This window comes from Fusarium keratoplasticum, chromosome 1, assembly GCF_025433545.1.
Source record: "Fusarium keratoplasticum isolate Fu6.1 chromosome 1, whole genome shotgun sequence".
NCBI lineage: Eukaryota > Fungi > Ascomycota > Sordariomycetes > Hypocreales > Nectriaceae > Fusarium > Fusarium keratoplasticum.
In genome coordinates, this window is record NC_070529.1 from 3319568 (window position 1) to 3343590 (window position 24023).

General features: G+C 55.2%; 9 protein-coding genes across 9 annotated transcripts; 5 read left to right on the forward strand and 4 right to left on the reverse strand.

The window, feature by feature from the left end:
* Positions 1-309: 309 nt before the first annotated feature.
* NCS57_00098500 (Threonylcarbamoyl-AMP synthase) lies at positions 310-1842 on the forward strand (the record flags this gene model as incomplete). Its single annotated transcript, XM_053051059.1, has 1 exon — positions 310-1842. Exon 1 carries the CDS (start codon positions 547-549, stop codon positions 1840-1842), a length of 1296 nt encoding a protein of 431 aa, XP_052919574.1. The 5' UTR covers positions 310-546.
* Positions 1843-2001: 159 nt separating this feature from the next.
* NCS57_00098600 (Coatomer subunit zeta) lies at positions 2002-2733 on the reverse strand (the record flags this gene model as incomplete). Its single annotated transcript, XM_053051060.1, has 3 exons — positions 2002-2242; positions 2305-2545; positions 2622-2733. The coding sequence occupies 3 exons, from the start codon at positions 2731-2733 to the stop codon at positions 2002-2004; spliced, it is 594 nt and encodes a 197-aa protein (XP_052919575.1).
* Positions 2734-3071: 338 nt separating this feature from the next.
* On the forward strand, positions 3072-6243 carry NCS57_00098700 (DNA helicase; the record flags this gene model as incomplete). Its single annotated transcript, XM_053051061.1, has 3 exons — positions 3072-3411; positions 3459-4331; positions 4385-6243. 3 exons carry the CDS (start codon positions 3072-3074, stop codon positions 6241-6243), a joined length of 3072 nt encoding a protein of 1023 aa, XP_052919576.1.
* Positions 6244-6435: 192 nt separating this feature from the next.
* Positions 6436-8190, reverse strand: NCS57_00098800 (uncharacterized protein; the record flags this gene model as incomplete). The annotated part of the gene is made up of 3 exons (XM_053051062.1): positions 6436-7167; positions 7214-7954; positions 8008-8190. 3 exons carry the CDS (start codon positions 8188-8190, stop codon positions 6436-6438), a joined length of 1656 nt encoding a protein of 551 aa, XP_052919577.1.
* A 614-nt stretch (positions 8191-8804) lies between these two features.
* Positions 8805-11317, reverse strand: NCS57_00098900 (SPX domain-containing protein; the record flags this gene model as incomplete). The annotated part of the gene is made up of 3 exons (XM_053051063.1): positions 8805-9086; positions 9138-10739; positions 10790-11317. 3 exons carry the CDS (start codon positions 11315-11317, stop codon positions 8805-8807), a joined length of 2412 nt encoding a protein of 803 aa, XP_052919578.1.
* Positions 11318-12645: 1328 nt separating this feature from the next.
* On the forward strand, positions 12646-13996 carry NCS57_00099000 (Arginine N-methyltransferase 2; the record flags this gene model as incomplete). The annotated part of the gene is made up of 2 exons (XM_053051064.1): positions 12646-13909; positions 13962-13996. The coding sequence occupies 2 exons, from the start codon at positions 12646-12648 to the stop codon at positions 13994-13996; spliced, it is 1299 nt and encodes a 432-aa protein (XP_052919579.1).
* Positions 13997-14171: 175 nt separating this feature from the next.
* NCS57_00099100 (Phosphotransferase) lies at positions 14172-16534 on the reverse strand (the record flags this gene model as incomplete). Its single annotated transcript, XM_053051065.1, has 6 exons — positions 14172-14595; positions 14646-15100; positions 15152-15562; positions 15615-15640; positions 15697-15819; positions 16495-16534. 6 exons carry the CDS (start codon positions 16532-16534, stop codon positions 14172-14174), a joined length of 1479 nt encoding a protein of 492 aa, XP_052919580.1.
* Positions 16535-18009: 1475 nt separating this feature from the next.
* NCS57_00099200 (Dolichyl-diphosphooligosaccharide--protein glycosyltransferase subunit 1) lies at positions 18010-19593 on the forward strand (the record flags this gene model as incomplete). The annotated part of the gene is made up of 3 exons (XM_053051066.1): positions 18010-18350; positions 18410-19261; positions 19314-19593. The coding sequence occupies 3 exons, from the start codon at positions 18010-18012 to the stop codon at positions 19591-19593; spliced, it is 1473 nt and encodes a 490-aa protein (XP_052919581.1).
* Positions 19594-22120: 2527 nt separating this feature from the next.
* NCS57_00099300 (uncharacterized protein) lies at positions 22121-23174 on the forward strand (the record flags this gene model as incomplete). Its single annotated transcript, XM_053051067.1, has 2 exons — positions 22121-22735; positions 22788-23174. 2 exons carry the CDS (start codon positions 22121-22123, stop codon positions 23172-23174), a joined length of 1002 nt encoding a protein of 333 aa, XP_052919582.1.
* Positions 23175-24023: the final 849 nt, after the last annotated feature.

Genomic DNA, 24023 nt, shown 5'->3' on the forward strand with positions numbered 1-24023 from the left:
GGCAATCTAGAGTGGATTATTGGTTCAGGCAATTAATGAGGATATGGGATCCATGACATATGCAGGATAAAAGCCTAGAGGTATGTATGGTGTTGACAGTGAGACGGGAGTGAGTAGCCACTCGCCCTAACTGAGCCAGTGGAGGGCCACTAAATAACCGTTGTAGGGGCGTCAGGCGCACAGGCACCACTCACTTTTGCCTTTGGGCGCTGCCTGGTTGGGGCTTTGTTTGTCTGGGTGTGAGTCAAACCATGGATCAAAAAAAGAGCAAGTCCCGTTAGTTCGTCATGATGAGTGAGCATGAGGATGAAATTTTCCATCGCACAACCATCGCGAACCCTCACAACCAACCGTCTCTGTCGCTGCCGCTGCAGGCATATTCACCATTTTACACACTCTGAGAATACGGCTCTCTACTTCTTACGTCGAAATTTCACCAATAGCGCACGCAACGTCGTGCCGCTTTTCACCCCACGGTCACATCCCAGTCTGCGACCACTTACATCGGCGCTATCCTCAAACTTCACGACACAGGCCTCGCCCACCATGGAGACGCGCATAGTCAAGGTCTCCAGCAAGGGAAGCCTGGGTCGCTTCCGGCCAGGCGAGGGACTTGCCAGGTTGGATCACTGGGAGGTTCAGTGCGAGGACAAGAGTGCCCTCCAAGCCCTGGAGCAGGCAGCCCACGAGTTGAGGACCACACCCACGCCTGTCGCATTTCCCACTGAGACTGTCTATGGCCTTGGAGCGGATGCTACTCGGAGTCCTTCGGTCAAGGGGATTTACTCTGCCAAGGGGCGACCCTCGGATAACCCCCTCATCTCACACGTCTGTGACTTGGAAATGCTGCGCGAGTATATCGGCCAGGTTGAAGGAGGCCAAGATCCTATACCAAGTCGATACAGGACCTTGATAGAGCGTTTCTGGCCAGGACCCCTGACCATCCTGTTACCGAACCCTCAACCTACGAAGCTGGCACCAGAGGTTACGGCAGGCCTCAAGACCTTTGGTGTGCGCATGCCCTCCTCACCCCTCGCCCTCTCCCTCATCAAGCTCGCCGGTGTCCCCCTTGCAGCACCGTCAGCCAACGCCTCCACCAAGCCCTCCCCAACCACGGCGCAGCATGTCATGGACGATCTAAGGGGGAGAATCGAGCTCATTCTGGACGGAGGGCAGTGCGATGTTGGCGTGGAAAGCACCGTGGTGGACGGACTATGTGATCCTCCCGTTGTCCTCCGGCCAGGTGGTATTGGTTTGGATGAGCTGCGAAGCTGCCCTGGCTGGGAGGGTGCAGTGATAGCATACAAGGACCAGAGCGAAGAGGGCAAGGCCGCACCACGAGCTCCAGGGATGAAGTACAAGCATTACAGCCCCAAGGCTAGAGTGGTGCTCTACGAATCGAGTTGCGCCAAGGGTGCGACGGGAGTGGCCTCGTCTGAGCTGGCGACTGCGACGAATGGAGCCGTCAATGGCCATGCCACCAACGGCGAGAGAAAGACGAGAAAAATCGGAGTCATTCGTACCCAACGGTGGAAGCAAGGAGCTGGGTTGAGATGCGCCAACCTTCAACGACAGAAAACGGTCGATGAAGATCGAGACTCGCCATTTGAGGTGACCGAGGGCGACCTATTGGACGAGAATGAAAAGCCCATTGGCAAAATTCTGGATATTGATCTTGGAAGGGATACTGAGGGGATCGCCCGGGGCCTCTTCTCGGCGCTCAGGGAGTTTGATCGGCAAGGCGTAGACACCATCTTCGTCGACGGCATAGAGGATAGAATCGACATTGCTGCGGCGGTCATGAACCGCCTCCGCAAGGCGGCGTCAGAGATTAGAGCATGAATGATGACATCAATTAGAACACCAGCACCCTGTATAAATGATCCCCCCCTCCCTCCTTATCCCTTTATCGCCCAGACCGGTGGCATCAAGTCTTTTTTTCTCTTGTGGTTTGCATGCGGCGCTAGAATAACGACAAAATCCCAATGAACCAGCTCTTGCTTACAGGCCCTGCCGGAGCCAGTCCGCCAGTTTCGACTTTCCTAGCTGCGCCAGGTTGTTGACGCCCTGCTCGCTGAGGTCGATGCGACCCACGGGGAGGTCCTGGGTGGGAGCTCTGCTCACGCGCTGGACGATGATGGTGGGGTCGGTCTCGAGGATGATGCCGTCGTCGACGATCTCGTCAATGGCGAGGGAAACGAGGTCGTAGTTCTCGACAATTGTCCGCTTGTCCACGGATTGCCTGCGTTTTTGCGCCGGTTAGTCTATTGCGACATGATGAACCAAAGAAGGGAGGGAACTGACTTGAAGAGAAGGTGGAGAGAGTCCCTCAGTGCGAGGACGGTGTTGTACAGCAGAATCTCGTTCTCGTCGACGCTACCGACGACGTACATCATGACGTCCGACTCCATCTTGTACAGCACGATCCGGTTGTCGTAGAGGATGATGTCGCCAGTCTGCTTGGCCGTCTTCTCAATGAGGCCCTTCTCAAAGGCCTTTTGCGACTTGACATCGGGGTAGGGGTTGGAGGAGGCGCTCGAAGGGCCTGTTCAAGATCGGTCGTCAGCGCCTAGGGACAGCTACACAAGCCAGCCGAAGCTCAGCTCAGGGGATCAATGTACCGTGGGGCGCTGAGTGCGGCGGCTGAAAGTACTTTGCGAATATCCGGGAGCCATCCTCGGTGCCCAGGATGAGGATGGCCTGGATGGAGAAAAGGGTCATTCCAGGAGACATGATTGCGGTTTGTGGTTGAGTAAAACGCCGATGCTGGCTTGTACTTTGAATAGCTGGATGGAGGTCCCCCTCCAGATGCCAGCGATGCCACCTACATGCGATGGAGGGATGTCGGCCCAACGTTTAGCCGGGTCCGAGTTCAGCACCGTCTGCATGGTCGTTTCTAATTGGAGCATCTCGCGTATCTCGACCACTTTACGCGTCTGGAAAAGGGGACGCGTCCGTCACCCTGCCAATCCCCTCCCCCTCATATTCTCCATCAATTTGCCAAAATCAACAGCGGCTCCAAAGGACAAGGTTACCTCTTGGACGACCAAACCCGTCATCCATCACCCACCATGTCGTCACCACGGAGGACGCGAAATTCGCAGTCGGCGACCCCTCGCCGCTCTACACGCAACAACTCGGAAGCCAACGAGACCCCCCGCGCCGGCAACAGCAGACAGCCCGAGCAGGCCTCGAGTCCCTTCTTCTATCAGTCGTCGTCTCCGGGGCGCGACCAGAATGGGCTCCCCGGCGATGTATCATCGCCATTGAGGCAGATGACCAACAGTCAGAGCACCCGTGCTCCCAGCGGTATTCCCAGCTCGCCGCTGCGCCAGATGACGGATACTCAGAGTGATATCGATCCTGAGAGAACCCCTCGAGCCAACCCCACGACCCCCGCGTTCCCTGGAGGTAAGATGATTTACAATGGTTGACGACCCAGATGCTGACTTGAATAGGATCCTCTCCTATTCGATACGACCCCAGCTCTAGTCCTGGGCGATCCCTGCGACACCAGTCTGAATTTCGAAGTGAGGGTAGTGGCCTCTTCCTCAGCTCTCAGATTGGTAGTCCCGCCCCTCACCGTCGAGGAGACATCAACTCAGATGCCGCCCGAACCCCCCGTGCAGCTCGCCGAGTCATTCTCGATGATGCTGGCCGTGTTGTGCGTGAGGGGCCCGTGGATGGATCCGATGCCGCTTCCTTTGCAAACCGAGATCCCAATACCTCCGAGGCTGATGTCCTTGGTGGACAAGGACAGAGTCTGATCTGGGGCACGACTGTCTCTATTGACGACACTTTTGCCCACTTTAAAGATTTTCTCCGCAACTTTACACAAAAATACCGAATGTACCGCGATGGTGTGTCTGATGAAGATGTTCGGGCGGCCCCCGATGCCGAGTCGAAGCCGTACTGGGAGGCGCTTGAGAATATGCTGCTCCTGGGTACGACAAGACTCTATCTTGACATCTCGGACCTGAACCTCTATCCTCCTACCAGAAAGCTGTGGCATCAGATCCAGGCCTACCCCCAGGAAATTGTACCTGTCATGGATCAGTCGGTCCATGACATGATGGTTGAGCTTGCCCGAGCCGAGACCATGAGGTCTCGTCCCTCTCAGAGCAGCGCTGGTCATCAAGTAACCACACCTGGAGCGCAGAGCTCGGAACCCGTGTTCCCCAGTTCTGATCACCCCGAGGAGGCCCCAACTCCCCGAACTCAGCCTGACCAGAACCAGCCTTCGCTGGAGGACCAGGTGTCGTCGTCTATTTACGTTGTTCGGCCGTTTGGCTTGGACAAGACGATCAACCTGAGAGATCTTAACCCAACTGGTGAGTCCTCCCTGATTATCCACTTACTCTCGACTTAAACTCACATGTGCTAGATATGGATCGCCTCATCTCCATCAAGGGCTTGGTCATCCGAACTACCCCTGTTATACCTGACATGAAGGATGCCTTCTTCCGTTGCAATGTCTGCAACCACTCAGTCAATGTTGGCCTGGACCGTGGCAAGATTCGAGAACCCACCGAGTGCCCTCGTGAGATTTGCAAGTCCAAGAACTCGATGCTGATCGTCCATAACCGATGTTCGTTCGAGGATAAGCAGGTTATCAAGCTTCAGGAGACCCCTGACGCGGTGCCTGCTGGACAGACGCCTCACTCAGTCTCAGTCTGTGTCTACAACGAACTGGTCGACTTCTGCAAGGCCGGTGACCGTGTGCAACTGACAGGCATTTTCCGCGTCAGCCCCGTCCGTGTGAACCCCCGCCAACGAGCGCTCAAGAGCGTGCACAAGACATATGTGGATGTGCTTCACATCCAAAAGGTTGATAAGAAGCGTATGGGCGCTGACCCGTCCACTCTGGGCATCGCAGGCGAGGAGGAGGCCGAGCATGGAGAGAACGAGATGGAGGAAACCCGCACCATCAGCCCCGAGGACGAGGAGAAGATTCGCCAGACGTCACAGCGAGACGACATATACGAGCTCCTTGCTCGGTCTCTTGCCCCCTCAATCTACGAAATGGACGACATGAAGAAGGGTATTCTTCTGCAACTCTTTGGCGGTACCAACAAGACGTTCCACAAGGGTGGCAGCCCCAAGTATCGAGGCGACATCAACGTTCTGCTCTGCGGTGACCCCTCGACGGCCAAGTCGCAGATGCTCTCGTACGTCCACAAGATTGCTCCGCGCGGCGTCTACACTAGTGGTAAGGGATCTTCCGCCGTCGGTCTTACTGCGTACGTTACCCGCGACCCGGAGACGCGACAGCTGGTCCTCGAGTCTGGAGCATTGGTCCTGTCTGATGGTGGTGTCTGCTGTATCGACGAGTTCGATAAGATGTCGGATGCCACGCGCTCCGTCCTTCACGAAGTTATGGAGCAGCAGACTGTCTCGGTTGCCAAGGCTGGTATCATTACTACACTCAACGCGCGAACCAGTATCCTCGCCTCTGCCAACCCCATTGGCAGTCGCTACAACCCTGACCTCCCCGTGCCTCAGAATATCGATCTTCCTCCGACGCTTCTCTCCCGTTTCGATCTGGTCTATCTCATTCTGGACCGCTTCGATGAGAAGAATGACCGTCGTCTTGCCAAGCATCTTCTCTCGCTCTACCTTGAGGACAAGCCTCACTCGGCTCCTTCCAACAACGACATTCTCCCTGTCGAGTTCCTCACCCTCTACATCTCCTACGCGCGTTCCAAGATTCAGCCGACCATCTCTCAGGAAGCCGCCCAGGAGCTGGTTGACTGCTATGTGGCCATGCGGTCTCTGGGCCAGGACGTCCGCGCTGCTGACAAGCGAATCACGGCCACAACCCGTCAGCTCGAGAGTATGATTCGTCTCTCCGAGGCGCACGCAAAGATGCGTCTCGCCGAGGTTGTCACTCGTGATGACGTACGTGAGGCCAACCGCCTCATCCAGAGTGCTCTTAAGACTGCTGCCACGGATGCCCAGGGTCGTATCGACATGAGTCTTCTCACCGAGGGCACTAGCGCAGCGGATCGCAAGCGCCGTGAGGAGCTGCGTACTGCCCTTCTGCATCTCCTAGACGAGATGACGGCGGGAGGCAACTCGGTACGATGGGGTGACGTTGGCCGCCGGCTGAGCGAGGGTGCCAGTGTTCCTGTCGAGCAGTCCGAGTTCAACGAGGTGATGAGGGCACTCGAGGCAGAGAACGCCATCACGATTAACGGTGAGGGCGCGAGGAGAACGGTCCGCAGGATTACGTCTGTTGCTTAAAGAGGGATGTGATGAATGGCAGGCATGATGGATGTGTAAATGATATACCATGTAGACGACGCTTTGGGGGCTGGGGTGGGATTGGATCTCCTGGCTGGGTCAGGCGTTGGGCATGGCTACGTACGATAGATAGATGTATTATCCTCATTTAATACCAATATTAAGTTGTCAATCGTTACGGACAGTTCAGCACTATTTCTTTGATCCTCGCTTGACCTCGATGGCCGCCTCCAAAGCGTCCCTCAAGGTGTCAATCAAGTCGCCTTCATCTTCAAGACCAGCCGAAATCCGGACGCTCTCCTCCTTGACGCCCAGGCCACGCATATACTCCCTCTCTTCGACCTTCTTTCCAAACACAACCATGTTATAAGCAAACATGATTGTAACGTGCCCACCGAGGTGTGGACTGGGATAGAAACCACAGCGGTTATAAAAGGCCATGGCGCACTCGACGTCGCTGAACTCGACCGTCAGGAGACATCCATAGCCTGGCTCGGGGAGCTCGGATGTTCCAGGGCGCATGACGGCATCGTACTCGGTCTTGCTGGGTAGGAGACCTGGGTACTGCACGTTGATGACGGGCGAGTCAGGGGCTTCCTTTGCATCGTGGAGGAACTTGGCCATGGCAAAGGCGTTGCGGTTGAGGATCTTTGTGCGCTCGAGAAAGTCGTGCGAGTTGGACAGCAGAACCTCTGCATCTGAAGCAAAGAGCTCATTGTGATGCGATGCCTTAAACAAGGGCTTCAAGACGTCGTACTTGGGTGATAGAGGGTTGAGGACGATGGAACCGCCCATGACGTTGGACTGGCCGCTGAAGGACTTTGTGAGGGACGTCAGGAGAAAGTCGGACTGGGGTAGGACGTCGACGTTGGCGAAGCCACTGACTGTGTCGTCGACGATGAGGACGAAGCCATATTTCTCAGACTGGTCGAGTTAGTCCTGTCTAGCTCTGTAAAGGGGGGGAACTCACCAGCTTCTTCAGACGGTACATGTCAGGGGTATCAAGAGTAGGATTTCCGGGGATTTCGACAAACACGTAGCTGACAGGCCTCCCAGCTTTCTTTTCCTCTTCAAGCCACTCCTCCATGACCGAGAGACCTTCATCGTCAACCTTGCCAAAGTGCTTCCATCCGTGGGGACACTCCTCGATGAGGTGGTGGTACGTGTTGTGGAAGATGATGCCCAGCACGACGATGGTGCCTGGACGGTGTTCCATAAGGAGATTGCTCGAATGGAAGATGGCTGCCATGCCTGTTGGGTACAGAAACACATCTTCAGGTATGCACTTGACCTTGTCTGCGTCCAACGGGGCTCGCTGGAGGAGTTCAACGATTCTCTCTCGGATACCTTGATGCGCCGGACCCTCGGGCGTCCATGTCGGCACCGGGAGAACATCACTCTCAATAGACACTTCCTTGATACTATCAACCCCCTTCAAGAGATGCTCTGCTCCACGGATAGAGATGCCCAGGCCCGGGTTCTGCCATGTGAGCATCATGGTGGGCATATACTGCGGCTCAACAAAGATGGTGTACACACGATGGCCCGCAATCTCGACGCATCTGAGAGATACGTCCTCAGCTTTCATGCGATGCTTACCGCGGCTCTCGAGGGTAATATGCCGGACCGTGTAAGGCCATGCAGCCGGGTTGAGGTAGACCAGAGCAGCTTTTCCCTCTTGGCCAACGCGCTTTGCAATCTCTTGGCCGAGCTGTCACACATTAGTCAAAGGAAACAGCGAAATATCAAATATGGTATCCTCACCAGCGCGGAAAAGTGCGTGGGTGCAAAGCGAGGATATATGTGAACAAGCCTCTTCAAGGGTCCATGATCGCCATCGCGAACGGCCTGGGCGACGTCCCAACCGGGGAGGTTGGTGATGACGCTGTAGGGAGTCTGCGGAGGAGGAGCGTGTCCAAACTCGGACTGGGTCTTGAGGATGACCATGATGATTTCCCGTCTGTTGATTTATTCTTCGATGCTTTTGGGAGGGCAATTCAACTACAGAGACACGAGGTCAAGCCCATCTTTATATGCGTACCATGTACAGAGACGCCATTGTGTCACCTGGACTCTAGAGAATACCTGGGCAGACGCCTTGGTGATGGAATCCTAGGATAGAACCAAGTCTCGACCCAAAAGGGCTGAATCAGCTGAAATAAGCCCGCTCACCAAAGCTTCGTTAGTGCACCTCCTTCACCGTGAGACAGTCAACGGCAAGGCAGTCTTTGGCGTTGACAGCTAAGCTCCCGTGGCACTAGCAGCACCAGCTTCGCCGTGTCTGGTCTGACGCATGTCACTGAGGCGCTCATCAAGGGTCGGGGACCATGGAAGATGCCGTGTAGCTGGATAGTTTTGTAACTTTAACTCTCGCACTAGCCAATGATATTACCCTCGACAACTCCTAACCACCAAACTAAACTCACCCCTTCAGTAGCAACAAATTCAAGCTTACCGCCGCACAGCAGCCCCAAGGGCTGGGTCCATCTCTTTCACCAATCAACCCCGCCCGGAATGATGATATACAACTGCCAACCAAACAGAAGAAAACCCCCTTTCCTTTACCAGATCTTCCTCTCTCTGCCTTCGAATGCAAAGTTCAGGGCCACTCCCAGAAAGAGCGCCGCGCAGAGCACACTCGGACCCCAGCGGTCATAGTACTTGACAACCTTGCGCGTTCGTATCGCGTTGCTTCGGTACAAGTACGTAACCACCGAGTAGCAGAGACTCATGATGGCCAGGAGAGTAAAGATACCAGCCACCCAAAAGTGTGCTGGCGTAGTATGGGTACCAAAGTTGAGCAGTGTCACAGCAATAGTGCCAATATAAATCGAGTATTCCAGCTGCATTCACGTTAGCCGTGTCCACTTCATTGCCAGGAAAATCCAACTTACCCATCCCAAAAATGTCCTCTCGGCCGCAAAGTACACCTTGGGCTCGACGCGCACAGGCACGTAAATCTTCTTTCCGTGTGGTGCCTTGAACTTCTTGGTCTGAATCGGCGCCGTCCCAAACAGTGCCTGCAATCTATCGCTACGGGGCACCTGCGTGCTTCGAGGCGCCGGGATGGCATACTTGAGGGCCGACACCACCTGGTGGGCGGCGGCTCGGCTCTTGGTCGAGATGAGGGTTGAGTAGTAATGCCATCCACCTATCCTCTTGGCCTGCTCCAGCTCAAAGCTTTCATCGTACTCGTCATCCGAGTCATAGATGGGATAGTCCTCGTTCTCAGCGGGCAAGTCCGCAATTTGGCCCTCGACATCTGCGGGAAGGGGCCGGCGTCGGCTACCGCCCTGGGCGCTTGACTCTCCGTTGGTGGGATTGCGGCTCGAAGGTACCAGTTCCTCGTCGTCAGAATCCAAATCATCCTCGTCATCCGAAGTAGTCGTGGTTCCCGACATGCCGGGTCGTCGGATACCAAAGTCATGGCTGACAGGCTTGCGAATGTCCACATCCATCTGAGGCATCCAGAAAGGCAGGAGGTTGATCCTGTCAGGGAACAAGCACGCCGTGCCATGGATGAACTTGGAGAACTTGGGAACGGCTTCCACCAGGTGAGAAGAGATCAGCTGGCGAACCCATTCAGGGGGCTCCTGTCCAGCCTGAGTCTGGAGTTTGACCTCCAGAACGGCATAAGGGAATCGCACAATATCCTCAGGGGGCAGCTGTGAGAAGGGATAATCAATGCCGATATCCATGCGCCGCCAGTTATCTCCAGATCGAGTGCGCCCATCCAGGTTATCCTCTCGGACCATGGTGAGCTCCGTGTCGAGCGAGATTCGCACTCGAGCATCGGCGGGGAGCTGGAAAGCTGTGCGGTTGTAGAAGGATCGGCAGACAGGCTTATAACCCTTCTTGAGCACCGAGTACTGAATCTCCGAAGCCAGTCGCTCATCCTCAGCAATGGCCTTTTCAGACTTCTTGCCCTCCTTGCGCGCCTTCTCAAAGATGGCAGCAGGAAGCAGCTCTCCCCTCATGTACGCGTTGATGTTCTTCTCCTTGGTGGCGAATCGTGCCTTGACCGACTTCTCGCCAGTCCAGTCCTCACGATGCGTCTTGCGCTCCACAAAGATGGTCTCGGTCTTCATTCCTCCATACCATCTCAGACGAATCGCCTCGGCACCCTCAGTCTTCTTCAATCGGCCCTCGTACAGGTCCCAGGTCTCGGGGTTGTCGTAGTAGATCGAGGTAATTGCCGAGTCCTCGGGGTCAAAGTCCTTGTTGGCGTTGAAGACAAGGACGGGCAAGTGCTTGAGGATGATGAGCTTCAGCTCCGTCACATTGTCGGGGTGAACCCAGTATTTGGTCGTCTGTCGGATAAAGTTGGCTTGGCCACCACCAGCGGCGCTGTCGCCCTTGACAGGGTTGCCTCGCGTTCGGACAAGATCGTAGAGCTTCGACAGCTTGATGACGGACGCATCGTAGTTTTCCTTATAGAAAGGCTTGGCCTTGAGTCGGGTATCGAAGACGGGGCGCAGGTGCCATCCGGTCAATTTCTGTAACCATTAGAAGAGCTCAATCGGCGCGGTTAGCGTAGGCATCTTACGTCGTGCTTCTTGATAATCTTGTAGAATCCCGTATAGTTGAGCTGGACAAACTTGGCGAGATCATGGACGTCTGCGATAATATCACTGAGATCCTCCTCGAGAAGCATAAACTCTTCCTCGCTGGGGCCGTTCTCGTCGAGGCCGCGCTCGTTCAGGCGATTGACCACCTCCTTGACCTCGCGCTCGCTGACAGCGATACGGCGCGAGATCTCCATAGCCTTGACCTGCTGCTTGGTATGGACCTTTTCGAGCTCGGCCTCGAGCTTGCCGACGAAGCGCGTCTCGTCATCCTCGGTCCACTCAGGCCCCTTGGACCCAACCTTGATTGGGCCGGTAGGACGCTTGAGCTCGTCCTTCAGTCCATCGTAGTCGATGTAGTACCATTGGTACTCGTGGATGACGCTGGAGCGGAGCTGCTCGCCGAACTTCATGACGACGACGCCGGGCCGGACCGTGGGGGTGCGTTTGCCCGAGCGGGTGCTTGTCCAAGTCTTGGAACGGGTCTTGAGGTCCTGGACGATCAGCATGAGCGCATTGAACGAAGTTGGAGTCGACACCCAGGAGATGGATGTGATGTGAAGTGACGAATAGCGGACGCGAGAGTGATGCTGAATCAAGGCCTAGAAGCTCATGAAGAAGGGAATCGATGCAACCAGACCGTACGAATCAATCGATGGATTGCCGGTGCTGGCGCTGATGCTGGTGGTGATGGTATCCAGGTCTTCGTATGCTTACCTGTGGTAGGAGAAGAAAGAGAGGGAAAAAACGTCAGACAGCGCGCGAAGTCGGTGGAGTGTGTGTTGCGAGCGGAGGAGGCGCAAACCGGGCAGATGAGACGGCAGGTACGGCACGTCTCGTACTGTTGTACTCTCGCCTGTAGGTACGGTAGTGCCAGGTCGAAGTCGGGTTTCCCTTGAGTCGCTTGTTGATCTGTCGCTCCAAGGAAAGGCCGTTCGCCCAAGCAGAGAGACGCGGCAGGTCGTGCACAGGGTGGAGCTTGTCCGCTAGCGCTTTTCTGCTCAAGCGTCAAGCTGTTGCTCGTCGTTTACCCTTGGTTCGGCGAGACAAGCTCGAGATGCCTCGTGTGGGATTGGCCAATCGCGTAGCTCCTATGCGGAACGTGCACGTCACTGCAAGGAACCCAATGGGTAGAGTTCCAGCACTAAAATACGTAAAAGAGCCTGCCCGTCGTGCTAGGGAACCCGAGGTCCACTGAGTTTTTAGTGGCCGTTCCCCGTTCTCTTCTCCCTTGAAACCGACCTGAGGAGAGACCTCGCTCCAGCGTCACGCCAGCCTTTTCATACCTGGTCACCACGAGCTCATTAATTAGCCCAGCCTCACTTCCAAGGAATGGCCTCGACCATCCAGGGTGCCTGTTGGTTCTCCTACCACAACTGCGCTAGCAAAGCAAAGCAAATGCAAGCAATTGAAAAGTGATGCAACCACGGCAAGCCAAACCCTGTCGGCATCCTATCCGGCCACCGAGCTGATGCAGTGGAACCGGCCCCCGATGGGCCCCGGGAAGGCTTCGGAGCGGGGCAGAGTGGATGCCTCTCGGTAGAGAATTCGATATTTCCTGCGTCGTCCGGCGCATCGGTCAACCCTAGCTCCGGCCGAATAATTTTTTATGTATTTTTTTTCTTCGTCCTCTTTTCGGACTCGGTCGACGCGCGATTTGACACTCCCTTCGGTAGGTGCCGCTCCGATTGCCCTTGTCATCTCATTCACCCTTGTCTGATTTACTGGTGGTAGCATTGATACCCGTCCTCGAGTGGCCGATACCCGAGATCGATTTCGTGTGCCCCTCTTACAACCCCACGACACATTTTGTGTGTGCGCCCCTCCACAGCCCATCATGACAGCACCGACAGCGAAGATCGATGACTCCATGCCTGCGCGCATCTCCGCAGATTGCCCAGACGATATCCGAGAAGTTCTATATCATGCATGGGGCCATGACCGGAGCGGTCTGAAGGCTCTGCTGCGAACCACCGGCAAGGCCAACGCTCAGGATATTAAGACAGGCGAGACGCCTCTACATGCAGCTATCCGCGCCTGCGGGCCAGCCTCTCCTGAGGATGACAGCGCTGATCAAGAGGAGGACGGTTGCGTTGAGGAGGCCAAGGAGATTGTCCAGGACCTGTTCCTCAACGGCGCCATCTGGAACGATGTCGACAGCAACAACGAGACCCCCGGCTGCGTCGCCCTCCGACTAGGCCGCAAGACCCTATACAATCTGTGCGTCGAGGCTGGAGTTCGCGCAGAGCTGCTCTTTGCCTTGATGGGCGGTGACTATGAGCAGCTGTCCTCTGGCTCAGAAGATGGCGATGAGATGCACGTGGACGAGAACGAAGACGAAGTCCCCCAGCTCGTATCCACCGAAGAAGTCGTCGCCGCACCCGAAGAAGCCAAATTCGTGCCCCCCGATGCAAAGGAGAAGCCCGTCACGAGCGAAGAATACCTCAGCTCCAAGCTGACATACGACGACGCCAAGCTCGTCGACTCGGATCTGAACGGTGTTATGATGGCCTGGGAGACGGACATCATGCGCCGCTCCGTCGCCGCCCTGGTCCCCGACTCGGCCCCCGGCAAGCGCATCCTCAATATCGGCTTTGGCATGGGCATCATCGATGGCATGTTTGCCGACCTCAAGCCCTCCCGCCACCACATCATCGAGGCCCACCCCTCCGTCCTCGAGCACCTCGCCCAGCCGGGCTCCAAGTTCGGTCCTGAGTGGGAGAAGAGCGGGCCCGAAGAGGGCGCCTTCAAGGTGCACAAGGGCAAGTGGCAGGATGTGGTGCCCAAGTTGCTCGAGGACGGCGAGGTCTACGACGCCATCTACTTTGACACTTTTGGCGAAGACTACTCGCAGCTGCGTCACTTCTTCACCGAGTGTATCATCGGTATCATGGACCAGGAGGGCCGGTTCAGCTTCTTCAATGGACTCGGCGCTGACAGAAAGATATGCTACGACGTCTACACCAAGGTGGTCGAGATGCAATGCGCCGATGCCGGCCTCGATGTCGATTGGGAGGAAAGCGACGTCGACATGGCTGGCCTAGATCAGGCTGGCAAGGGAGAATGGGAGGGCGTGCGGCGACGGTATTGGACCCTCGACAGTAAGACACCCAACCACTTGTTTCTCCGAGTCATGCTGACATTATTTCCCAGAATACCGGTTGCCCGTTTGTACGTTCATGGGCTAGACGCTCAAGTGCAACAGGATGAGGGAGGGTTCGTCTGTGACACGCTGTTTGGTAGTCCTCAAGCAACCCCCTTGTCTCTATTCGTGCTTCATTCATGTACACGTCTATCTCCGTTTTGCCCGTTCCTTTAACCATTGATACCCACCCACGCCTTTGATTTATCGGTCCCACGCTCTCATTTGAAGTTCTCGGGGTGGAGGATACCCGCCAGGTTGCCCTCGTTGATTCGCTTGAGGGTTAGGGCGGCGATCAAGGCAGCGCCGACACCGCTACCATCTTCGGCGGCAAGGACCTCGACGGGGTCCTCGGCCCTCTTGTTCGTCTTCTTGGGCCAGTCGAGAATCTCCCGCAGAGCCTGGGCGCCTCGCTCCTTGAAGAAGGGGTACTTGTTGAAGACCGATCCATCCGCACCGACATGGCATGTCTCGTAGTTCTTCTTCTTGCAGACAGCAGCAACACCGCAAGCCGAGAGACGAGCAGCTCGTGTGCCGATAAGCTCGGCGGTCTTGCGGATAAGCTCCAGCTCAGGGCGTGTACAAGCCAGGTTAAGCTTGGATGAGAACAGGTCGTATGTCTCCTGCAAGTTCTCAAAGGGATCCCTAGAAGCGCAAGGTTAGCTAGATCATGGTGTCAGGCGCAGGCAACATACTCCTCGATGAAGGACAAGAAGGAAGCATCCAGGCTGTAGGGCTTGCGGAGCAAGGAAATGTCCTGGTTCTCGAAGATGTGCACATTCTTGTTGTCGTGAAGGTCGACCATGATAAGTCGGAAAATTTCGCCCAGGTAGAGACCGGCAATCATCTTCTCGAAGGCCTGCTGGCCAGGGCGAGGAGACTCCTTGTCAATGATCACATCGTAGACAGTTCGAGGGAGAACCTTGTGCTCGTTGTCAAAAGCTCCCCACTCGCAGTTGATGGCCATGGGCAGGTCAGGGGGGAGGTTCAGGTGAGCAAGCTTGGGAATGGAGCCGCAGTTTTCAAAGTAAGCTGCGTTGCAACCAGTGCCGAAGATGCAGCCAATCTTCATGTCCTCATCGGTATAGGCCGAAGCAATCAATGTACCAGTAGTATCATTGATCAAAGCTGCCAGCTTGATGGGCACACCCTATGACATCTTGTCAGCGGTGTATTATAGGATTGGTGTAGTTCAACTTACCCGTCGGGTCAAAGCCTCCTCAAACATGGGAACAACGTTCTCGCCCTCGACACCTTCAATGTCGAAGCCCTTGGTCCATCGCTGAAGAATACCCTCATCGATATAGTTCTGGGTAGCGGGGTAGGAGAAGGTGAAACCCAGGGGAAGCTTTTCCATATTGGTGCAGTCGCCATGGTGTGTTTCGAGGAACTGGAAGAGACAGTCGGCGATGTAGTCCCACAGCTCCTCCGAGGTAGCAGACTTGAGCTCCTCAGGCATGCGATACTTGGACTGAATGATGTCGAATTCCGACTTCTCCTCTGTGAGTGTGATCTGACAGACTCGCAGGTTGGTGCCGCCCATGTCCAGGGCCAGATAGGTACCAGTCTCGTAGCCATCGGGGAAGGACATGACCCAGGTAGGGTTCATAGGCTAAATGTTGGTTAGAAGCGTGATTGATATGCTGTGATGTATAAAAACTCACGATGCTGCCACCCTCAACACTGAGACCTGGGAATGCAGGTTAGCCAAGTCGGGTCACGATGCCACGGATTTCCTAGATTTACCCTTGGCAAGCTCAGAAACGAAGTGATCGGTGATCTCCTTGAGCTTGGCAGAGTCGACAGTCAAGAGCTTCTCCAGCTTGTGAATCTCGTCAGCCAAGTCCTTGGGGACATCGGCCATGGATCCTGTCATTATGTCGTCAGCGCTGAAGTGCGGCATTGTTGCGTTTGTTTTGTGAAGCAAAAGAAATCGCAAGAAAAGTTGGGCAGTGGAAGTTGCTGAAGGAAGGAGCAGACGGGCATTTAGCTTCGTCAGCTGTCAACACCACCAACAGTGCAGTCGCCGCAATTATCTTGATATGGCACTGGCACTTCAGTGGAACAGGCCGCTAGTTGGCCCACGGAGATCAATGGACTCAACCCTTAGCGATCGTCTCGTCTCAACATTCCTGTTTCCACCTTGAGATCACGGTGACACGGGTGGTGGCGGTGGAAGCGAAGGTATCGATCGATCGCCCACACCGACGATGAAACGAAACTTCGAGGGACGATGAGACAAATATTCAACCAGATCTTGTCCAACGACGCACCGCATCCTCGCAAATCTCTCAAGGAAAAGACGGCTTCGCCTTTTACACGGATGCTCCGGTCCAAGGCCGGGCTGGGCGGTCGAATCAACAGCGTCATCACCACGTATCTCGGCCATGGCTCGTCAGCCCCACCAACCCATTGTCAACGGGCAAAAGCTAACTGAGCCAGGACAGCGTCCATGTCCAAGCAATGGCACACCGAGACCGTTCCCAGTAAAACATGCGGCACATCACAAGACACCAAGCAGCTTGATCAAGAGAGCATACGTACCCTTTCGGGAGGGAGGACGACGAGGTCCGAGGCCGACCATTTTGTCGATGAAGGTTTGGCGGGGTTGGCGGGGTAGTTCTGGTTGAGGCTGACAAGAAGATGACAAGACGCGCGGAGCTAATCAGGGACACACGGTCGAGAGAAGAGCAATTGACGAGTCCAAACCAGAATAAGGAATAAGGGGGACACGGGGGTTTTAAAGGAGTTGGGGTGGATGGTGAGCGAGGTGGAGCAGGTCGAGGTGAGTCGAGGTGAAGACGCCAACCAGCCAGGTCGCAGCCGTTGAGCGGGAGATGCAGCAAGGTTGACCTCAGGGAGTTGGCCTCAAGCATGGAACCTGGAGCTGGAGGGGAGGTCCCGTCAGGAATCCATCCGCCCAAGGTACTTCTACATGTCGACGGCTCTGGGGATGTATCCGGCGCCTCGCTTTGGCCGCCCAGCAGTGCGTGCCGGGCCAATTGCGTCCCTGGATGAGACCCAACTCGCCCATCTCCGGGCCCCCAGACCCCTCGGCGGCCGCATGTTTCTGTTGTCAATCCATTGCAGTGGTCTCAGCTACGTAATGTCTTTATCTGACCGCTTGCACTGGTTGCACGAGGTCTGGCCCCCGGATAGGAAACAAAAATAAACTACTAAAAAGGAAGTAAAAGAGAAACCGCTGCCTGGCCAAACATGGTTCAAGGTTCGATAAGCTAGCTCCTGAGGAGGCGGCGGTGGCTTCCCGACGCCCGACGAGGGCGTGGGTGATGCAGTCTGGTCCGGTCTTGATCGTCTCCAGATCCCACGCCCTAGGCGAGGTAGTGTTGAGCTCTTGTCGGCCCGTTGTTGGAGGGGGCAACAGCTAGCAGCGATAGTCGACTCAACAAGGCGGGGGAATGCGCAGTAATTGCCAAGATGCTTCCCACGTCTCAAGAGGGGGGCCTCACTGATTCACCCAGAGGAAAAAACCACCCCGTACACCGACAATGCGGATGGCTTCGTCTTCGTCTTCCTCGTGCACATATGCACCAGGGTCGGGGGACTTGGGGGTCGGCCGTCCAGCAGCTTGGTGACATGATGTCAGGGCCCAGCAAGCCACATGTGACCTAAAACCCCTTGGTGTTCGTGGGGGGAAGGGCCAGTACCTGGCTTCTCTGCCGGCCGGGTACCTTGGGCTCGTGAAGAGCTCTTCCAGGTTTGCCGGTTGGTGATCTGATCTGGCGTTTTGCCTATATGAGCTATAGTTGCCGTCCCGGGCTCGGCGCTACTATCTGCCGAGCTCCCAAGCTTCAGGTGGCTTCTGATTGGTCAGCTAGCTTACCCTGCAGCTCCCGCTGACGCGCGCCAAATGGGCAACGTATGCTTTTTGGGAGCTGTCTCAGGAGGACTCGCGAAATCGAGGTATCTTGAGAGTTGCGAGCTTGCAACAACCAACCTCGACCACGATTTCCCCCGGCACCCGGCCTCCAATTTCCATCTTCAACAGCTTTGGGTCTGCTCGGTCAATGAGCGATCCCCCTTTCTAAAGCTGTCATCATGAAGCCGTCCGCGATTGCTACGGCGCTCCTGAGCTTCGTCTCTACTGCCCTCGCGAGCGCAACCACCGAGACCTCCAAGGTCATCCTCCCCGCCGACTTTAAGCCTCCCCAGGTCTTCAAGAACGCCAACCTGGTGCATGTCATCTCACTCGAGAAGAACTATGTCAAGGAGCAGATCAACGTCCTCATCGAGAACGTCGCATCCGAGCCCCAGACCGACTACTATGTGCCATTCACTGCCGACCAGCTGTCCCGTGTAGGTGGCTTCGAGGTCAAGGATCGCAAGGACGCAAGCGCTGGACCGTTTGTGGCCGAGGTTGTCGAATACGATGCCCTCAGGTATTTATTTGTGGCTAACCCTGACATGTGCCACCATGATGCTGATCCCATCGTTCCAGTGATGTCCAGTACTACCGCATCCAATTGCCCACTCCCCTCAAGGCCGGTGCTCAGCAGACCCTCGGCATCACCTTCTACTACCTGAAGGCTTATGCTCCTCTTCCTGCCTCTATTCCCCAGGACGAGAGCCAGTTCCTCACCTACGACTTTTCCGTCTACGCCCCGTCGTCCTATCCCACCCTCAAGCAGAAGACCGAGATCAAGGCTATTTCGTCCTCGATCCCCGATTATACAAAGCTCCCTGGAAGCGGCAATGTCAAGGAGTTCCCCACCAAGCAGGGTAACAAGCTCACATACGGCCCCTTCGATGAGAAGCCTGCGGGCGCCATCTCCCCAGCTCAGGTTCGATTCGAGTTCACCAAGCCCGTCACCCACGTTGCCGAGCTCAACCGTGACATCGAGGTCAGCCACTGGGGCGGCAACATTGCCTTTGAGGAGAAGTACGATCTGTACCACCGAGGTGCCAACCTCTCGACCCTCTTCAACCGAGTCAAGTGGGCGCAGTCGCAGTTCTACAACCCCACCACCCATGCTCTCAAGGAGCTCCGAGTTCCTCTCCAGATTGGCAGCGTCGATGCCTACTTTGTCGACGTCATTGGCAACGTCTCGACCTCTCGCTTCCGTAGCAACAAGCGAGAGTCTCTGCTCGAGCTGAAGCCCCGATACCCCCTGTTTGGTGGTTGGAAGTACCCCTTCACCATTGGATGGAACTCTGATGCTGCCAACTTTTTGCGCCGAACTGCCACTGGAGGCTACGTTCTCAAGGTCCCCTTCTTGGAGGGCCCTAAGCAGGCCGAGGGCATCGAGTATGAGCACATCAACGTCAAGGTCCTCCTCCCCGAGGGCGCCGAGTAAGTCTAACCAAAATTGCACTGGGTCTCGACATGTCTAACAATGAAGCAGGAATGTCAAGTTCTACACCAACGTTCCCGAGTCGGCCATTACCTCGACCTCGATCGACCTCACCCGAACCTACCTTGACACCATTGGCCGAACGACCGTGACCATCAAGGCGAGAAACCTTGTGGATGAGTTCCGGGACCGACAGCTCATCATCTCGTATGATGCGCCTCTTGTGAGCGCTCTGCGAAAGCCCGCTGTCATCTTTGTCAGCGTGCTGGCAGTTTACATCACGACCTGGGCGCTTGGCAAGGTGCAGACGGGATTCAAGCCCAGGAAATAAGATATATAGAAGGAGGGAAACATTGTCTTTTTGAGCGCTCTTCACACTTGCATGAACAGCGGGAGCTGCTCCTGGGCAACGATGTAAAAAATGTAACATAGAAAGGGATTATAGTTTTCTATTGAAATGGATTTCAGCCGTGAATGGGTCTGGTGTACTAGGCGCATGTCATCTGACAGCTGCCACAAAGTTGTCAATTGTGTGACGGGCCTCAACCCAATGGTGTTGGTGTTGGTGTTGGGGCTACAACCCATTGTATAGCTGAGAAGAGGAGTGCAAGGAACAGGGTTGAACCAGGTAATGGCGAGGAAACATGCACCAACTGTAGTTACGCATTCGTAGATGCCTAGATGCCCTGTTGAGTTGGGTTGAAGAGGAGGAGCGCTTGGACAGAGGCAAGTGTGGATAGAGGCAGTGCCGTTGTCAGATGATGCCTCAAACTGGTCCTGACATGAACAAAGTAAAACCTTTGACTCGCTTCATCCGAGGCTTCAAACCCAACAAAGCCACAATAAGGCAGCTACTAGCCCAACTGGGGCTGACCGAGCCCAAGGTTGTGGGAAGTTGGTTGAGCCCGCATCCTTGGAGCCCAAGTGGTCAAAGACTCGGCGTCCGTCAGAATAACCAGCTAGGTCTAGGGTGGTTGAGAGTCAAGGCTCGCATCTGCAGGGCATTCTGCTGGTTCCATATTGGCGGTTACTTCCAGTGACGTTACCTGCAGCGACCGCCTGCGGCGCAAGTAAAGTAAAGTACCGGTATTTGTTCAGCCGCCCGTCAGCCAAGGTCGTGGTTGATGGTGTGCAGGTGGAGTGGGTGGGCGAGGCACGCTCCGATGGTCATCCCCGTCAAGGACCCCTCCCCTTGCTTGCGTGGTGGTGGGCATGGGTTTAAACCAAAGAAACCGGGCAAGACGCCAGCGTCAGTCATGGATGGAAAGCCAACTCACTCGTATAAGATGATGAAGGGGTCCCCCCCAAAGTTTTTTTGCCCTTTGTATCTTTTCAATCAGCTTGACCAAAACTTCAAGCGTAAATTTGGGCTACGAACCTCCATCTCTTCTGTGCCAGTGTACTCAGCCGCTTCCTCTCGACTTACACGATTCGCTCTCTGAGCTCTCAAACCTACCTATCACAACTCATCTCATCAGCATCACTGCTTCAAGTCAGCCAAAATGTGCTTCCGCACTGAGCCCAGGACCAAGTACTACTATCACGAGGAGATCATCCCCGCCCGGCGTCACCACGGCCATCACCACCACCACCATCACCACTCCCGCTCTCCTAGGGCCAGTTACACCAGTGTCACTCGCCGGTCCTACAGCCACAGCCCCAGGGCTAGCTATCGCACCAGCGGCCCCGTCGCCTACGAGACTCGCTACGTCTGAGCACTTCTGAGCAAGCAATGTCAAAGATCTCTCTCTCGATGACGTTGTGCTGAATAGACTGGTGATGATCTATACTTGGCGGTTGAAATTTAGCGGCATTGGCGGCTTCTTTGACGTGTAACGCGAGACGCGACATGTATAATATGATATTGAACGGATCAAGTGGACGAATGGGACGGCGGTCATTTTGTTAAGCTGGGCGTTTTTGTTATCGTGGAGTAGGGCAGGGCAAGCAACACGACGAAATGGGTTAGAAACGTTACGGTCACATAACACGAAAGAAACAAACATAAAGATTTTTTTGTTCCATTTTCTTGAGCCTCACTCACACCAGCCTTGCTTCAGGCCCCGGGAGCCACGGACCTTGATCACTTCCATGACATGGTTGAGCTTGACTGGTGGTGTCCAAAAAAGAGGCTGTTGACGTAGCTGTCGCCTCCGGCGGGGGTGGAGGGTCCCGCTCAAGGTCGCAGGGCTGGATCTGTGAGGGCGTGTGCATGACATCACCCTGCATTCCATCGCCATCATCATCGCCGAGGTCCCTCCAAGAAAAGAAAGAAGAGAACCTAACTTGGGTGATGTTGGTGTAAGTGCGCGCGTGTGTGTACTGTACCTTGTTAGCTGAGGACGGGTCAAGCCATCTTGTCTGCCGAAAGCAGGGAAGACGGCATCGCAAACGTCAGTTCTTGAGGGTCTTGGAAGGGTCCTCGTGGTTGTTTAAAGCCTGCATACCCCTGCTTGCAGCCTTCAAGGAGCTTCTCACATTGTAACCTCTTGATGCGGACGACGATTACGATTTACAAAGTATTTTCCCACTCGAAGCGACCCTGCAGCTAGATCCTTCCGTGTCGCCTTTCATACGGTGTAAGCAATTGCCTTTCTGTGAGCTCATGACTGCTCTGCCCGCCATTCGTGCTGCGGGTGGAATCATGGGTCTTGGCTTGCAGGACGTTCTTTGGAAGTGAAGCTGACCGCGACAAAGAAAGCGCGGCCCATCCAAACTTCCCCTTCCAAATAGTTTAGTAAAAGCGACCTTACCGTGGTTGTCGTCGTCAAAATGTGAGTTCACCTTTTGTAACCCTCGTCTGTATCTCGACGTCGCCCTCGCGCCATTCCCGGATATACCGGGCAACATCAACCACAATGTCGTCACGCTTCAGCTTCGATATATCCGCCTCACCTCGCCCTGGCTCGTACATCATGGAAGTGCCGGCTGACATGGCCATGTCCCACAGGAACCGCGCACTCTCGATCCGCTCCAACAAATCGAAGGGGGGCTCCGCCTCCACCTCTAACAAGCGGGGCTTCTCCTTCAACTCACTCCGCGGCCAGGTCCAGCCCGAGCTGTCGCGCAAGCTCTTCAAGCTTATCAAGTCTGAGAACAACCTCATCAACGCCCACGAGACGGCTGGCCGCGAGCGTATTTCTATCGCGACGCAGCTGTCGGAATGGGGAGAGCATACGTGCGACGATGGCATCAGTGACATTTCGGACAAGGTGGGAGTCGTCCTGAGCGAGATGGGTGAGCAGGAAGATGCATACGCTCACTCGCTGGATGATTCACGTGCCGTGCTTAAGGCCATCCGGAACACCGAGAAGAGCGTGCAGCCCAGTCGCGAACACAAGGACAAGATTGCCGATGAGATTCAGCGGCTGAAGCTGAAGGAGCCCGGAAGCGCAAAGCTACCTGTACTCGAACAAGAGTTGGTTCGCGCCGAGGCTGAGAACCTTGTTGCGGAAGCCCAGTTGACAAACATTGTATGTCGTCACTTACACCGAGCTGCTCATACTTTGCTTACATAGTCCACAGACCCGACAAAAGCTCAAGGAGGCTTACGCTGCCGAGTTTACCGCGACTATCGAGAGAGCCGAGAAGCAAATTATCTTGGCCAAGCATGGTCGCCGTCTGCTAGAGCTTCTTGATGATTCGCCCGTGGTGCCCGGCGATACTCGGCCAGCTTACGAGCATTCCGCCCAGGCCCGCCAGATCCTCAACGACTGCGAAGACGACCTCCGAGACTGGCGTCCCGAAGCTGAGTCTTTCTCTACACCTGCCCAGAGTCGAACGCCGAGCATCACAGAGAAGGGCAAGGAGCCAATGGTGGCTGACGATACGCCCTCTCCTGTGCAGTCCGAGGCGACTCCTGTGGCCCCGACAGGAACCAAGTCTTCCGTATATGCCGAAGTTGCTGGTTGAGATGACGATTGCTGGAGTAATTGATACCTGAGCCGGGTCTCATGTGTCTGAGCCGGGCAGTATTTGATGGTTGTTTGTTTGGCTTGAGCAAGCACTGGAGAGTATCGTTGGCTGTGTGACAGTTTACCTCACTACCTACATGTTTTAGTTTCGCTTGACCTGCGTTTTATTTGTCTTGATTACTGAGGATGGTTTTCGAGTTTGCTGCTGTACTATTATATCCCACACGCCCACCTGTTTATTATGTCAGCTGAATAAGAATGATTATCTTTGGTCTGATCTCGCAATGCATCCAAATGCCGAGGTGTAGTTGAAAACGTGACGACGGGCTATCGGGACTGGATAAGTAGGTACATGTAGCGCAAGGATTAGAGCGGAGCGAAGACGGACGGCGCGCAACCTTGGCCAAGGCCCGAGGCTGAGCAGTTTGAGATTCTTGGGTCGCTGACCACCAATCGATATGAGGTGATCGTTGGCGTGGGTCAGGAGCGCAGCTTCTTGGAGCGTTGAGGGGCCTTCCCCCCAAGAAATGGTGTGGATGGATGGAGTCGAGCGTCGTCGTGTTGGACAAATGAGACGGGCATCTTCCGGTTACGGAACGAGCAGGAATTTTTCATGGGTGGTCTCAATGGCGTGAGAGGGTGAGGGAGAAGAGATATGAGGTCCAGTGTTTATAGCTTCACCCAGTTGTAAGTCAAGCAAGGTATCAAAATATCACTTGATATCAACACAGACTTGGGTGTACAACTGCTCGAAGTTTGCTTAGGCTCATCGGACAAATCCTCTCAACTTCGGGCTGTCGGCTGGCTGTGTGGATCTCAAGATGAAAAAGACAGGAACCATTTTGGC